The following is a 14,797-nucleotide window of genomic DNA, read 5'->3' on the forward strand; positions in this document are numbered from 1 at the left end:
TGTGTGTATTAGTGCAGTGGTGGGATTAGTTTCTGCACGGTCCAGTTCACTAGAAAGGGATAGGTGCAGGGCGAGCTAGGGATTGAGGTATCCAGCTCGTTGCCAGGTGCGGAACCTGCCTAGGGATCGTCAGGAGTGTAGGGACACTGACTCAGGGCAGTGCAGGAGGTCTCCACATCCCCGTTCCCTATTGCAGGGCCCTCCATTGTAACGGTTTCCCCGGTGTTTCCCTTAACTCTGTTTAAATTCGCCCTGCTAGGGGCGGTGTTTCCAGTCACACGTGACATTACAGCTATCCTCTGACCTCCGCTCCAATCAGATAGGGCTCAGCAAAGCCCCATTGTTGGGATCCGGCTGCAGCCCCCCCAAGCAATCAGAAAGTTATCCCTTATCATATGAATAAAGTCAAAATTAATTCATTAGAGAGTTTTAAAATATGAAATGAAATTGAGATCAAGATAAGAATCCAATTAGTAAGCAGTATATAAAAGGCAGATAGCAGGAGAGTTAAGACACTATGAATAGCTGTACCTTTCAATAGTTTAATTTCTCCTGACCATTGTGTTTTGTCATATACTCCCATGTTGTCCAGCAGAACAAATCTCGCCCTGAATTCCAGAAAGACATATTAGTTATTACATATTAGTTATTTTATTTCATGAGAAAGAAATCATTAACAAACATGAACATGAGAATGGTGATGCCTTTACACATTTACTAACTCCTCCAAGGCTACCAGTATTTCTCAAGACATAATCGAAATTCCCACATAGGGTAATGCATTACATAGGTCTACAATATCTACAATAACAATTTTTTTTCCAGCTACCTAGGTTTTTTGAATGATTTAGGGTATTGTGAGGGCGCAGAATTAAAAAATCCCATTAATTTTGCTGAATTGGTTCTAGTTTTTGAGATAATTCATCCATTAAAATAATTCATTCCCCAATGCAACTTGTGTGTGATAATAAATACAATAGCTTTTGACTCTTTAACAGTGTATTAGGTAATGAAATATCCCATATAATTATTTTGTGTTTCAATTTGGAGGCTTACAATGCTATAAACGAGATTTTTTAAGCCAAAATTCTCCAGTAATCAATTAACTATTAAATATCTCAGAATCTAGAGCCAATTTGGCATTCCCAAGTCATATTCTTAATCACCACCATAAACTTAATATAAAACTGCTCAGACATCGTTGGCACCAAAATCACAGTATACCAATGTAATGATTATTTTGTCTCCTTAAGGCATGTTTCAAGCAACCATAAATATGATGTCTGTATGAAATCTATTTGCATTGTGCCAGAAATTAGATAGGATCCCAACAGAAGACACAGAGGAGTCCGCTTCCAGTCCTGGGGTCTTGGTAGAGCTATCAAATTGTTGTGACAGTAATAGGAGATTATCCTATGACTCCATGCATGAGAGACTGCAGTCATTCTACTACAGTGGCTTGCGAAAGTATTCACCCCTTTGGCATTTTTTTGTGTTCTGCTACCTCACAACCTGGAATTTCACTGTTTTGTTTTTTGAGGTTATGTATTAGTTTATATAAAGAACTTGTCTACAACTGTGAACATTTGGTTTTCTTTTTACTGTGAAGCAAAAACTAGCAGAAAAAAGGCCGCATACAGAATTTTTTTTGTGCATTAACCCCTTCACCCCCAAGGGTGGTTTGCACGTTCATGACCGGGCCAATTTTTACAATTCTGACCACTGTACCTTTATGAGGTCATAACTCTCGAACGCTTCCATGGATCCCGGTGATTCTGACATTGTTTTCTCGTGACATATTGTACTTCATGTTAGTGGTAAAATTTCATTCAAATAACTTGCGTTTATTTGTGAGAAAAACGGAAATTTGGCGAAAATTTTGAAAATTTCGCAATTTTCCAACTTTGAATTTTTATGCCCTTAAATCACAGAGATACGGCACACAAAAAACTTGATAACTAACATTTCCCACATGATTACTTTACATCAGCACAATTTTGGAACCAAAATTTTTTTTTGTTAGGAAGTTATAAGGGTTAAAAGTTGACCAGCGATTTCTCATTTTTACAACACCATTTTATTTTTAGGACCACATCACATTTGAAGCCACTTTGAGGGGTCTATATGATAGAAAATACCCAAAAGTGACACCATTCTAAAAACTGCACCCCTTAAGGTGCTCAAAACCACATTCAAGAAGTTTATTAACCCTTTAGGTGCGTCACATGAAATTTTTTGAATATTTAAAAAAAAATGAACATCTAACTTTTTTTCATAAAAAAAATACTTCAGGTTCAATTTTTTTTATTTTACCAAGGGTAACAGGAGAAATTGAACTGCAAAAGTTATTGTGCAATTTGTCCTGAGTACGCAGATACCTGATATGTGGGGGGGAACGACTGTTTCGGCGCATGGCAGAGCTCAGAATGGAAGGAGCGCAGTTTGACTTTTTCAATGCAAAATTGGCTGGAATTCAGATTGGACGCCATGTCACGTTTGGAGAGTCCCTGATGTACCTAAACAGTGGAAACCCCCTACAAGTGACCCCATTTTGGAAACTAGACCCCCCAAGGAACTTATCTAGATATGTGGTGAGAACTTTGAACCCACAAGGGCTTTACAGAAGTTTATAACGTACAGCGGTACAATTAAAAAATCATATTTTTTCCACAAAAATGATCTTTTCACCCCAATTTTTATTTTCCCAAGGGTAACAGGACCCTAAAAGTTATTGTGCAATTTGTCCTGAGTACGCTGATACCCCACATGTGGGGGTAAACCACTATTTGGGCGCATGGCAGAGCTCGGAAGGGAAGCAGCGCCATTTGACGTTTTTGGCTGGAATTGAGATTGGACACCATGTCGCGTTTGGAAAACCCCTGATGTACCAAAACAGTGGAAACCCCCCACAAATGACACCATTTTGGAAAATAGACCCCCTAAGGAACTTATCTAGATGTGTGGTGAGAACTTTGAACCCCCATAGGCTTCACAGAAGTTTATAACATAAAGCCATACAATTAAAAAATCATATTTTTTTCCACAAAAATGATCTTTTCACCCTCAATTCTTATTTTCCCAAGGGTAACAGGACCCTAAAAGTTATTGTGCAATTTGTCCTGAGTACGCTGATACCCCACATGTGGGGGTAAACCACTATTTGGGCGCATGGCAGAGCTCGGAAGGGAAGCAGCGCCACTTGACGTTTTTGGCTGGAATTGAGATCGGACACCATGTCGCGTTTGGAAAACCCCTGATGTACCAAAACAGTGGAAACCCCCCACAAATGACACCATTTTGGAAAATAGACCCCCTAAGGAACTTATCTAGATGTGTGGTGAGAACTTTGAACCCCCATGGGCTTCACAGAAGTTTATAACATAAAGCCATACAATTAAAAAATCATATTTTTTTCCACAAAAATGATCTTTTCACCCTCAATTCTTATTTTCCCAAGGGTAACAGGACCCTAAAAGTTATTGTGCAATTTGTCCTGAGTACGCTGATACCCCACATGTGGGGGTAAACCACTATTTGGGCGCATGGCAGAGCTCGGAAGGGAAGCAGCGCCACTTGACGTTTTTGGCTGGAATTGAGATCGGACACCGTGTCGCGTTTGGAAAACCCCTGATGTACCAAAACAGTGGAAACCCCCCACAAATGACACCATTTTGGAAACTAGACCCCCTAAGGAACTTATCTAGATGTGTGGTGAGCACCTTGACCCCCCCAGTGCTTCACAGAAGTTTACAACGCCCGGGCGTGAAAATAAAAAATTCGTATTTTTTCCACAAACATGATCTTTTAGTCACCATTTTTTTATTTTCCCAAGGGTACCAGGAGAAATTGGACCCCAAAAGTTGTTGTCCAATTTGTCCTGAGTATCAATACCCCATATGTGGGAGAAAACTACTGTATGGGCACACGTCGGGGCTCGGAAGGGAAGTAGTGACGTTTTGGAATGCAGACTTTGATGGAATGGTCTGCGGGTGTCATGTTGCCTTTGGAGAGCCCCTAATGTACCTAAACAGTGGAAACCCCCCACAAATGACACCATTTTGTAAACTAGACCCCCCAAGGAACTTATCTAGATGTGTGGTGAGCACTTTGACCCCCCCAGTGCTTCACAGAAGTTTACAACGCCCGGGCGTGAAAATAAAAAATTCGTATTTTTCCACAAACATGATCTTTTAGTCACCATTTTTTTATTTTCCCAAGGGTACCAGGAGAAATTGGACCCCAAAAGTTGTTGTCCAATTTGTCCTGAGTATGCTGATACCCCATATGTGGGAGAAAACTACTGTATGGGCACACGTCGGGGCTCGGAAGGGAAGTAGTGACGTTTTGGAATGCAGACTTTGATGGAATGGTCTGCGGGTGTCATGTTGCCTTTGGAGAGCCCCTAATGTACCTAAACAGTGGAAACCCCCCACAAATGACACCATTTTGTAAACTAGACCCCCCAAGGAACTTATCTAGATGTGTGGTGAGCACTTTGACCCCCCCAGTGCTTCACAGAAGTTTACAACGCCCGGGCGTGAAAATAAAAAATTCGTATTTTTTCCACAAACATGATCTTTTAGTCACCATTTTTTTATTTTCCCAAGGGTACCAGGAGAAATTGGACCCCAAAAGTTGTTGTCCAATTTGTCCTGAGTACGCTGATTTCCCATATGTGGGAGAAAACTACTGTATGGACACACGTCGGGGCTCGGAAGGGAAGCAGTGACGTTTTGGAATGCAGACTTTGATGGAATGGTCTGCGGGTGTCATGTGCGTTTGGAGAGCCCCTGATGTACCTAAACTATTGAAACTCCCCACAAGTGACCCCATTTTGGACACTAGACCCCCCACGGAACTTTTCTAGATGTGTGGTGAGCACTTTGAACCCCCAAGTGCTTCACAGAAGTTTATAACGCTCGGACGTGAAAATAAAAAAATCATTTTTTTCCACAAAAATGATATTTTTGCCCCCAATTTTTTATTTTCCTAAGGGTAACAGGAGAAATTGGACCCCAAAAATTGTTTTGCAATTTGTCCTGAGTAGGCTGATACCCTACATGTGGGGGTAAAACACTGTTTGGGCGCATAGCAGAGCTTGGAAGGGAAGGAGCACCATTTGACTTTTTCAACTCAGAATTGGCTGGAATTGAGATCAGATGCCATGTTGCATTTGGAGAGCCCCTGATGTGCCCAAACAGTGGAAACCCCCAATTCTAACTCCAACCCGAACCCCAACACGCCCCTAACCCTAGCCCTAACCCTAGCCCTAACCCTAGCCCTAACCCTAGCCCTAACCCTAACCCTAGCCCTAACCCTAGCCCTAACCCTAGCCCTAGCCCTAACCCTAACCCTACCCTAACCCTACCCCAACACACCCCTAGCCCTAACCCTAGCCCTAACCCTAATGGAAAAATGGAAATAAATACATTTTTTTTATTTTATTATTTTTCCCTAACTAAGGGGGTGATAATGGGGGGTTTGATTTACTATTTATGGCGGTTTTTATGTTTGGCGGCTGTCGCACGCTAAAAGACGCTTTTTATTGTAAAAATAGTTTTTGCATCACCACATATTGAGAGCTATAATTTTTCCGTATTTTGACCCACCGAGTCATGTGAGGTCTTATTTTTTGCGGGACGAGTTGACGTTTTTATTGGTACCATTTTCGGGCACGTGAAATTTTTTGATCGCTTTTTATTCCGATTTTTGTGACGCAGAATGAACAAAAACCAGCGTTTCATGAATTTCTTTTGGGGGGGGTGCGTTTACACCGTTCCGCGTAAAATTGATAAAGCGGTTTTATTCTTCGGGTCAGTACGGTTACAGCAATACCACATTTAGGTCGTTTTTTTATGTTTTTGTCAGTTTTATGCAATGAAAACTATTTTATATAAAAAATAATTATTTTTGCATCGCTTTATTCTGCGAGTTATAACTTTTTTATTTTTTCACTGATGATGCTGTATGGTGGCTTGTTTTTTGCGGGACAAGATGACGTTTTCAGCGGTACCATGGATATTTATATGCGTCTTTTTGGTCGCGCGTTATTGCACTTTTTGTTTGGCGGTATGATAATAAATCATTATTTTTTGCTTCGTTTTTTATTTTTGTTTTTTAAGGGGTTCGCTAAAGGGGTTAACTATTGGGACAGTTTTATAAGGCAGGTCGTTACGGACGCGGCGATACCTAATATGTGTACTTTTATTGTTTTGTTTTTTTATTATTTTCAAAAAATGAATTTATTGGGGAATATTTTTTTTTTTTTTACTAATTTATTTGGCGATTTTTTTTAATTTATTTTTACACTTTTTTTTAATTTTTTTTTTACTTTATTACATAGTCCCAGGTGGGACATCACTGTCCTGTGACAGATCGCTGATCTGTCACATCACAGATCACTGTGACAGATCAGCAATCTGTCACAGGCAGTGCACAAGGCTTCCTCATGCCTGCGCTTTGCAGGCACTGAGGAAGCCAGCTTCCCCAGGCCCCCGAAGGCCCCCGTCGCCATCTTGGATTCGGGGGCCTGGAGGAAAGGAGCCCCCCGCAGCAGCGCTGCACATTGCGCTGCCGTGGGGGGCTCAGGGAAGCACGGAGGGAGCCCCCTCCCTGCCGATGCTTCCCTTTAACCCCCGGTACACCGCGATCATGTTTGATCGCGGTGTGCAAGGGGTTAACGTGTCGGGGGCGGTCCGTGACCGCCCCTGACACATTGTGCCGGGTGTCAGCTGTGATAATCAGCTGACACCCGGCCGCGATCAGCGGCGCTCACCACGTGGGCGCCGCTGATCGCGGTAGACGTACTATCCCGTCCCCGGTCATACGGGCCCGGGTACCGTGGACGGGATAGTACGTCTCATGTCAGGAAGGGGTTAATATGCCAAAGAACCGCCCCCTCCATGGATTTGTAGGCTTTGGGTGGTTGTCTAATCGGCATGTTTGCACCTGTGTTAAATGGGTTCACTGCATCTTGTTAGTGCATTTGTTTGGAGGCCTGGGCAGGTAAACATCTCTGCCTTTTTTCCGCTGGGTTTTTCAATTTTTGGAGGATCTTTAAGTCCTCTTTTTGCTGCTTAGTGATATTGTGAAGCAAACAACAAATAGAACAAAATAACTGAAAACTTCAGTGTGCATAACTATTCACACGCCTAAAGTCAGTACTTTGCAGAGCCTCTTTTAGCTGCATTTATAGCTGAAAGTTGATTTGGATAAGTCTCTATAAGCTTTCCATACCTTGCCACTGGAATTTTTGCCATTCCTCATGGCAAAACTCCTTCAATTTAGATGGTTTCCTCTGGTGAACAGCAATCTTCAAGTCTGACCAGAGATTGTCAATTGGATTAAGGTTTCGGCTATGACTAGGCCTCGCCAAAATATTTATACATTTCCCCTTAAACCACTCAAGTGTTGCTTTAGCAGTATGCTTTGGGTCATTGTCTTGTTGGTGAACCTTAATCCCAGTCTCAGCTCACTGACCCGTTAAAACAGGCTTTGCTCAAGAATATCACTGTATTTTGCACCATCCATCTACCCCTCAGCTCAGACCATTCTCCCTGTCTCCACTGCCGAAAAACATCCCCACAGCATGATTGTGCCACCACAATGTTTCACTGTGGTGATAGTGTTCTTGGATTGATGAGCTGTGATGTTTTGGCGCCAGACATAGCGTTTACCTTGGTGGCCAAAAAGTTCAATTTTGGTCTCATCTGACCACAGCATCTTCCTCCATTCATTTGGGGAGTCTCCCATATGTCTTTTGGCAAACTCATAATGAGCCTTACAATTTTTGTGTGTAAGTAAAGGTCACCTCTATGGAGTGCATGGCTTATTATAGTTGTATGTACAGATACTCCAGTCTCTGCTTGGGAACTCTGCAGCTCTTTCAGGGTTATCTTTGGTCTGTGAGCTTCCTCTCTAATTAATGCCCTCCTTGGTCGTGCTGACAATTTTGGTGGGTGTCCCTTTCTTGGCAGGTCAGTTGTGGTACCATGTTCTTTCCATGTGATGATAATGGATTCAATGGTGCTCCGGGAGATCATCAGAGATTGGGATTTTTTTTATATCCCAATCCTGACTTGTACTTCTCAACATCTTTGTCCCTGACTTGCATAGAGATCTCTTTGGTCTTCATGGTGTTGTTTGGTTAATGGTGACTTTTGCTTAATGGTGTTGCAGCCTCTGTGACTTTCAGAAAAGGTGTGTATATACTTACAGACCATGTGACACTTAGATTGCACACAGGTGGACTTCCTTTCACTAAACATGTTTCTTATGAAATTAATTGCTAGCACCAGGAATTTTTAGGTGCCTTATACCAAAAGGGGGCGAATACATATGCACCTACCAATTTTTAGTTATTTAATCACATAAATGTATATCTATATTATTCTCACTTCACCAACTTAGATTGTTTAGTGCTGATGCATCACAAACAAATCGGATTACAAAAACATTTAAACCCAAGTTGTAATGTAACAAAATAGGTAAAAAGCCAAGGGTGTGAATATTTTTGCAGTCCACTGTACATTCAGGTTCTAGGGTTGTGGGTTATATGTGCATTTTTAATACTGCATTCTTCCCCATTTAAATCAGACAGAGGATAACACCTACTTACCAATTTAAAATAAAATAGTGACATTTAAATCCGTCTTGCATGACCCTTCTTTTCATTGACATCTGCTCTTATGGTGGAACATGACCATACATATTGTGGCTGGTGTATATATACACATAGTTCCTAGCGATGACTATGCAGGGAGAAAGTGGGGAGAGCACCTTATCATCACGCATGCCTGAGGTCACTGGAGTGGAAGTCACAGTGACTCATCGGCACCTGCACAGAAGATCCCTGAATACACTGTCCATAGTAGGGAGGAAAAAATATGGATTGTGGAGTGAGTGCAGGGTGCCGGATTCCGGCGCCACAACTGCACGTCACAGGGCAGTGTGACGTGCATGGGAGTGGGGTAATATTATAATGAAGAGAGGAGACTGGGATTTCTTCCAGGTACCGTACACCCCGGAACCTGGAAGAAATCATTAGCATAAAGAAATAATACAAGCTTTCTCAACAACAAGACCTCTAATATGAGGCATACAGGTAGGACTAGTTTAACATTTCTATCACATGAGTGCCCATATTAATAGGTCATACACATCCAGGTGGCGACATTTTCCCTTAAAAAGGAGCCTGACAGGAGGATTTACCTCTGTTAACTAATTACTGCATTGCATTTGCAATTTAACCTTGATTTCTAGCAACCCCAATGTTTTAGGAAAAGTTGCCAGCATAAACGTAAAATCAGCATTTTAATATTGTGGTGCAGCCTGTTCTAATTAGTTAGACTAGCCGGACAGGCGTGAACTTAGTGCTGAGAAGTCCAGCCCAGCCAGCCGATAACATGAACACAGTGGAGTGGTTATAGTCTCTGTAGTGCTCCTTTGCCTCCTACCTGCTTCCTAAATCACACAAATTTGTGGCTGCTGCCATCCATTTCGGCATGTGATCTGCCTATGTGCCACTGCCTTGGCCTCACCTGTGCTGACCTGAAGTCTGACTGACAGATCAGTATCTCACAGTAGCTGCGCTGCTGTGTTGTGTTATAGTGCTGAGCTGGCAAGTCGTTGCACATAGGCAAAAGTTTACTGTACGTGGCTGAAGTACGTGCCACTGCTGTGAGATTGCAGAGGGAAGCGCTCAGATGGTCAGACTTCAGGTCCCACAGTGTGACGCCAGGGTAAGGGAGCATAGGCAGAAGATCACTGTGCATGCCCAAAGTCACTGCTGTAACTGCGATGTGTGTCATTTAAAGAGTAGGCAAAGGAGCATGGGCATAATGACCACAGTTGCAGAGGTCGCGACCGAGGGCCCACCGACACCAGCACAAATTTCAACTGGATTGAAGTTGAAATGTATTGTGGTGCAGAGACCCGTCAGATCCTTGTGCAGTAATACACGCTGCTGGCCAATCCGAGACCATCAGCTGATATCGGCGTGCATGTGACTGGGTGCACGGCAGTGACGTCATGCACTCCCATTGCTTGCATGCTGAAGTGAGCTGCCAGTTTCAGAACAGGATGCCGAGTGGCGGGGGAGCGGAGGTAAGGGGAGTATAATTGTTTATTTTTTTCAGTGCATTAAAGAACACCGTCAGAACAGGGAACATACACCAGGATGGTGCATAGAATAATGGACAAATATAGCAGGATGGGTAACATACAGTGTGGAAAAAAGTATTTAGTCAGCCACCAATTGTGCAAGTTATCCCAGTTAAAAAGATGAGAGGGGTTTGTAATTGACATCATAGGTAGACCACAACTATAAGAGTCAAAATGAGAAAACAAATCCAGAAAATCACCTTGTCTGATTTACCAACATTTATTTTGCAAATTATGGTGGAAAATAAGTATTTGGTCATTAACAAAAATTCATCTCAATATTTTGTTATATATCCTTTGTTGGCAATGACAGAGGTCAAATGTTTTCTGTAAGTCTCCACAAGGCTGGTACACACTGTTGGTGGTATGTTGGCCCATTCCTCCATGCAGATCTCCTCTAGAGCAGTGATGTTTTAGGCCTGTCGCTGCGCAACGCGAACTTTCAAATCCCTCCAAAGGTTTTCTGTGGGGTTGAGATCTGGAGTCTAGATAGGCCACTCCAGGACCTTCATATGCTTCTTACAAAGCCACTCCTTCGTTGCCCTGGTGGTGTGCTTGGGATCATTATCATGCTGAATGCCCCACCCACGTTTCATCTTCAATGCCCTTTGCTGATGGAAGGAGGTTTTCACTCAAAATCTCACAATACATGGCCCCATTCCTTCTTTCATGTACACGGAACAATCGTTCTGATCCCTTTGCAGAGAAACAGCGCCAAAGCATGATGTTTGTACCCCCATGCTTCACAGTAGGTATGGTGTTCTTTGGATGCAAATCAGCATTCTGTCTCCTCTAAACACGACAAGTTTTGTTTCTACCAAACAGTTCTACTTTGGTTTCATCAGACCATATGACACTCTCCCAGTACTCTTCTGGATAATCCAAATACTCTCTAGCAAACTTCAGACGGGCCCAGACATGTACTTGCCTAAGCAAGGGACACATCTGGCACTGCAGGATCTGAGTCCCTGGCGGCGTAGTGTGTTACTGATGGTAGCCTTTATCACGGTGGTCCCAGCTCTATGCAGGTCATTCACTAGGTCCCCCAGTGTGGTTCTGGGATTTTTGCTCACCATTCTTGTGATAATTTTGACCCCACTGGTGAGATCTTTCATGGAGCCTCAGATCGAGGGAGATTGTCAGTGGTCTTGTATGTCTTCCATTTTCTTATTATTGCTCTCACCGTTGATTTCATCACACCAAGCTGCTTGCCTATTGCAGATTCAGTCTTCCCAGCCTGGTGCAGGGCTACAATTTTGTTTCTGGTGTCCTTCGACAGCTCTTTGGTCTTCAACATAGTGGAGTTTGGAAAGTGACTGTTTGAGGTTGTGGACAGGTGTCTTTTATAGTGATAACACGTTCAAACAGTTGCTGTTACTACAGGTAATGAGTGGAGGACAGAGGAGCCTCTTAAAGAAAAAGTTACAGGTCTATGAGAGCCAAAAATCTTGCATGTTTTTAGCTGATCAAATACTTATTTTCCACCATAATTTGCAAAATAAATCTTGCCAAATCAGACAAGGTGATTTTCTGGATTTGTTTTCTCATTTTGATTCTCATAGTTGTGGTCTACCTATGATGTCAATTAAAGGCCTCTCATCTTTTTAAGTGGGAGAACTTGCACAATTGGTGGCTGACGAAATACTTTTTTTCCCTACTGTACATGCCAAGATATAGGATATATATACAGTTGTGTGAAAAAGTGTTTGACCCCTCCTGATTTCCTATTCTTTTGCATCTTTGTCACACTTAAATGTTTCAGATCACCAAAATATTCAGAATTGAGAGTCCTCAGTGGTTGATACCTTTTAATGGCTAACTGAAAAGATGATAACAAATTGCAAGCTTTCGGACTACTCAGGTCTCTTCATCAGGTATAGACTAATACAAAATCTGAAGACTCACACATTTATGCAAAACACAGCACAGAAAGAAATAATGCAATAGATAAGACAAGAGACGTGAAGCAGAACTATTATTATGGGAGAGGGAGAAACAGTTGTGGCCATAAATATTGGAACAGTTCATAGATAAGGAGTGTGAAAGTTTCATTGTCCTCTGATTGGGGTCTCCTAAAGTGTTGTGATGCCTCCACAAGGTCTGAGGAGCAAATTCCTTAATTGATGTAAAAAGACTAAATGTCCAACTGGGGGTCTGTATGTGGGGGAGACCGGGCAAAAGCTTAGATCAAGGATAAATTTCCATCGCCACGCAAAAAGAGAAAAAAAAATAGATGTATCTGTGGCCAAACATTTTGTATCCCTGATCACAGCACCATGGACATGAGATTTCTTGTATTAAAAGGTAACTTCAAATCTGAGAGAGACAGAAGGATCTGGGAGTATAAACACATGACAATCTTTCACACACACAGTGCAGGAATGAATGTGTTGCATGGATTTATGTGTGAAAAACATGCAGCAGAATAGGAAATCAGGAAGGGGCAAACACTTTTTCACCCAACTGTACCAGGATGGGGCAAAGGATAGGGACATATATAACAGGACGGGTACCATACATACTAGGATGGGGGATATATATACCAGGATGGGTCCTAGGATAAGGGGAATATATATAAGGATGGGCCTCAGAATAAGGGAAATATATATGGTGGCTCAGTGGTTAACACTGCAGCATTGCAGGGGTCCTTGGTTCAAATCCTACCAAGGACAACATCTGCAAGAAGTTTGTATGTTCTACCCGGTTTTGCGTGGGTTTCCTTCCACACTTCAAAGACATACTGATATGGAATCTAGATTGTGAGCCCCAATGGGGACAGTTCTAATAATGTCTATAAAGTGCTGTGGAACTGCTATATAAGTGAGTAAAATAAATAAATAAAACATATACCAGGATGCGGGATACATATACGAGGATGGAGGACATACAAGTTCTTCTCACACAATTAGCATATCATCAAAAAGTTCATTTATTTCACTTCTTCAATACAAAAAGTGAAATTCATATTACAGCCATTACAAACAGAGTGATCAAGTGTTTATTTCTGTTAATGTTGATGATTATGGCTTACAGCCAATGAAAACCCAAAAGTCATTATCTCAGTAAATTAGAATACTTTATAACACCAGCTTGAAAATTATTTTAAAATCCGAAATGTTGGCCTACTGAAATGTATGTTCAGTAAATGCCCTCAATACTTGGTTAGGGCTCCTTTTGCATCAATTACTGCATCAATGTGGCGTGACATGGAGGCGATTAGCCTATGGCATTGCTGAGGTGTTTTGGAAGCCCAGGTTGCTTTGATAGCCGCTTTCAGCTCAGCTTCTTTAGCAATGACCTTTTGTGGCTTACCCTCCTTGTGGAGTGTGTCAATGACTGCCTTATGGACATCTGTCAAGTCAGCAGTCTTCCCCATGATTGTGGAGCCTACTGAAATAGACTAAGGAACCTTTTCAAACACTTAGGAAGCCTTTGCAGATGTTTTTTGTTAATTGTTCTAAATTACTGAAATAATGACTTTTGGGTTTTCAGTGGCTGTAAGACATACTGTAGTCATCAACAGAAAGCGCTGCGGAATATGTTGGCACTATATAAATAAAGATTATTATTATTTATTATTAAATAAACACTTGAAATAGATCACTCTGTTTGTAATGACTCTATATAATATATGAGTTTCACTCTTTGTATTGAAGAACTGAAATAAATTAACTTTTTGATGATATTCTAATTTAGTGAGAAGCACATTATATATATATATATATATATATATATATATATATATATATATATATATATATACACACACACACACACCGGTATGAGGCCAGGATGAGGGGCATATACCGTATATCAGGATGGAGGACATGTATATATACCAGGACGGTGGGGTCCTGGTCCATATCTTACATCGGGGCCTATCGGATTTTAGTTATGCCACTGCAGAGGAGGACTACAGAAGCAGCAACCATGCACCTGTTGGCGTGATATGGACTGGCTAGGCTGCTCAGGAATAAGTGAACGCCTTCCAAACTAGGTCTAATTAGGATGTGTGGCATTTCTCATTTTACAATTATACTGGCACCTTTTCCAAAACATTGGAGTTTCTACAAATCAGCGCTTAATGATGAATGCAGCGCAGTAATTTGGTAATAGGGGTAAATCCTTCTGTCAGATTCCCTTTAAGAGCGTCTTGTACTTTACTGAAGGGTTGAAAATTATAAAATGAATAGAGTAACAATGTTCCTACCTGTAGCTTTGGTCATTACTTAATTCTCCATTGCAGAACTGACTTTCTGTGCATAATGATGGTGACGTAGAACCAACTTTTATCAATTTAATGGAGCCTGGATCACTAAAATTTGAACAAGGATATTTTCCAGCAGAGACAAGAAGAGTATGGTAATATGTATAACTGCCATTTTTGAATGCAGAATATGGAACTGGAGTACCAAAATCTGAATCATTTAGGATGGAAAATGCTGTAAAAGAAATATATTTCTAGAATAAGACAACTGTTAGATTTTTAATCACTATATTCTTTTTATTTTAAAATACTTAAAACGACACAATTAGGGCAGCAGCGAGAATAAAATAAGAGCAAAAGCTAACAACTTTTGACCAAGCAACAGTTCCTCTTTAATTTAGGTTTTTGCATTTTATATATACAGGGTGG

At 41.5% G+C, this 14,797-nt stretch overlaps 1 protein-coding gene across 2 annotated transcripts in view; it reads right to left on the reverse strand.

The window, feature by feature from the left end:
- The window catches only part of LOC141085905 (uroplakin-3b-like), a 44,897-nt gene that overhangs the window by 12,532 nt on the left and 17,568 nt on the right, over positions 1 to 14,797 (reverse strand). The window contains exons 1-2 of one of the 2 annotated variants that reach the window (XR_012231437.1): positions 8,618 to 8,902; positions 532 to 608 (exon numbers count right to left, since the gene is read on the reverse strand). Coding sequence is in view for 1 of the 2 variants with exons in the window: in XM_073571532.1 (XP_073427633.1) it covers positions 532 to 608; positions 14,372 to 14,603 (309 nt within the window). In the remaining variant the exon portion in view is untranslated. Of the gene's footprint in view, positions 1 to 531; positions 609 to 8,617; positions 8,903 to 14,371; positions 14,604 to 14,797 lie in introns of those variants that run through there. The other variant, XM_073571532.1, reaches the window with a different exon arrangement.

This window comes from Dendrobates tinctorius, unplaced genomic scaffold, assembly GCF_039654945.1.
Source record: "Dendrobates tinctorius isolate UK_male_01 unplaced genomic scaffold, ASM3965494v1 ptg000007l, whole genome shotgun sequence".
Taxonomy (NCBI): Eukaryota; Metazoa; Chordata; class Amphibia; order Anura; family Dendrobatidae; genus Dendrobates; species Dendrobates tinctorius.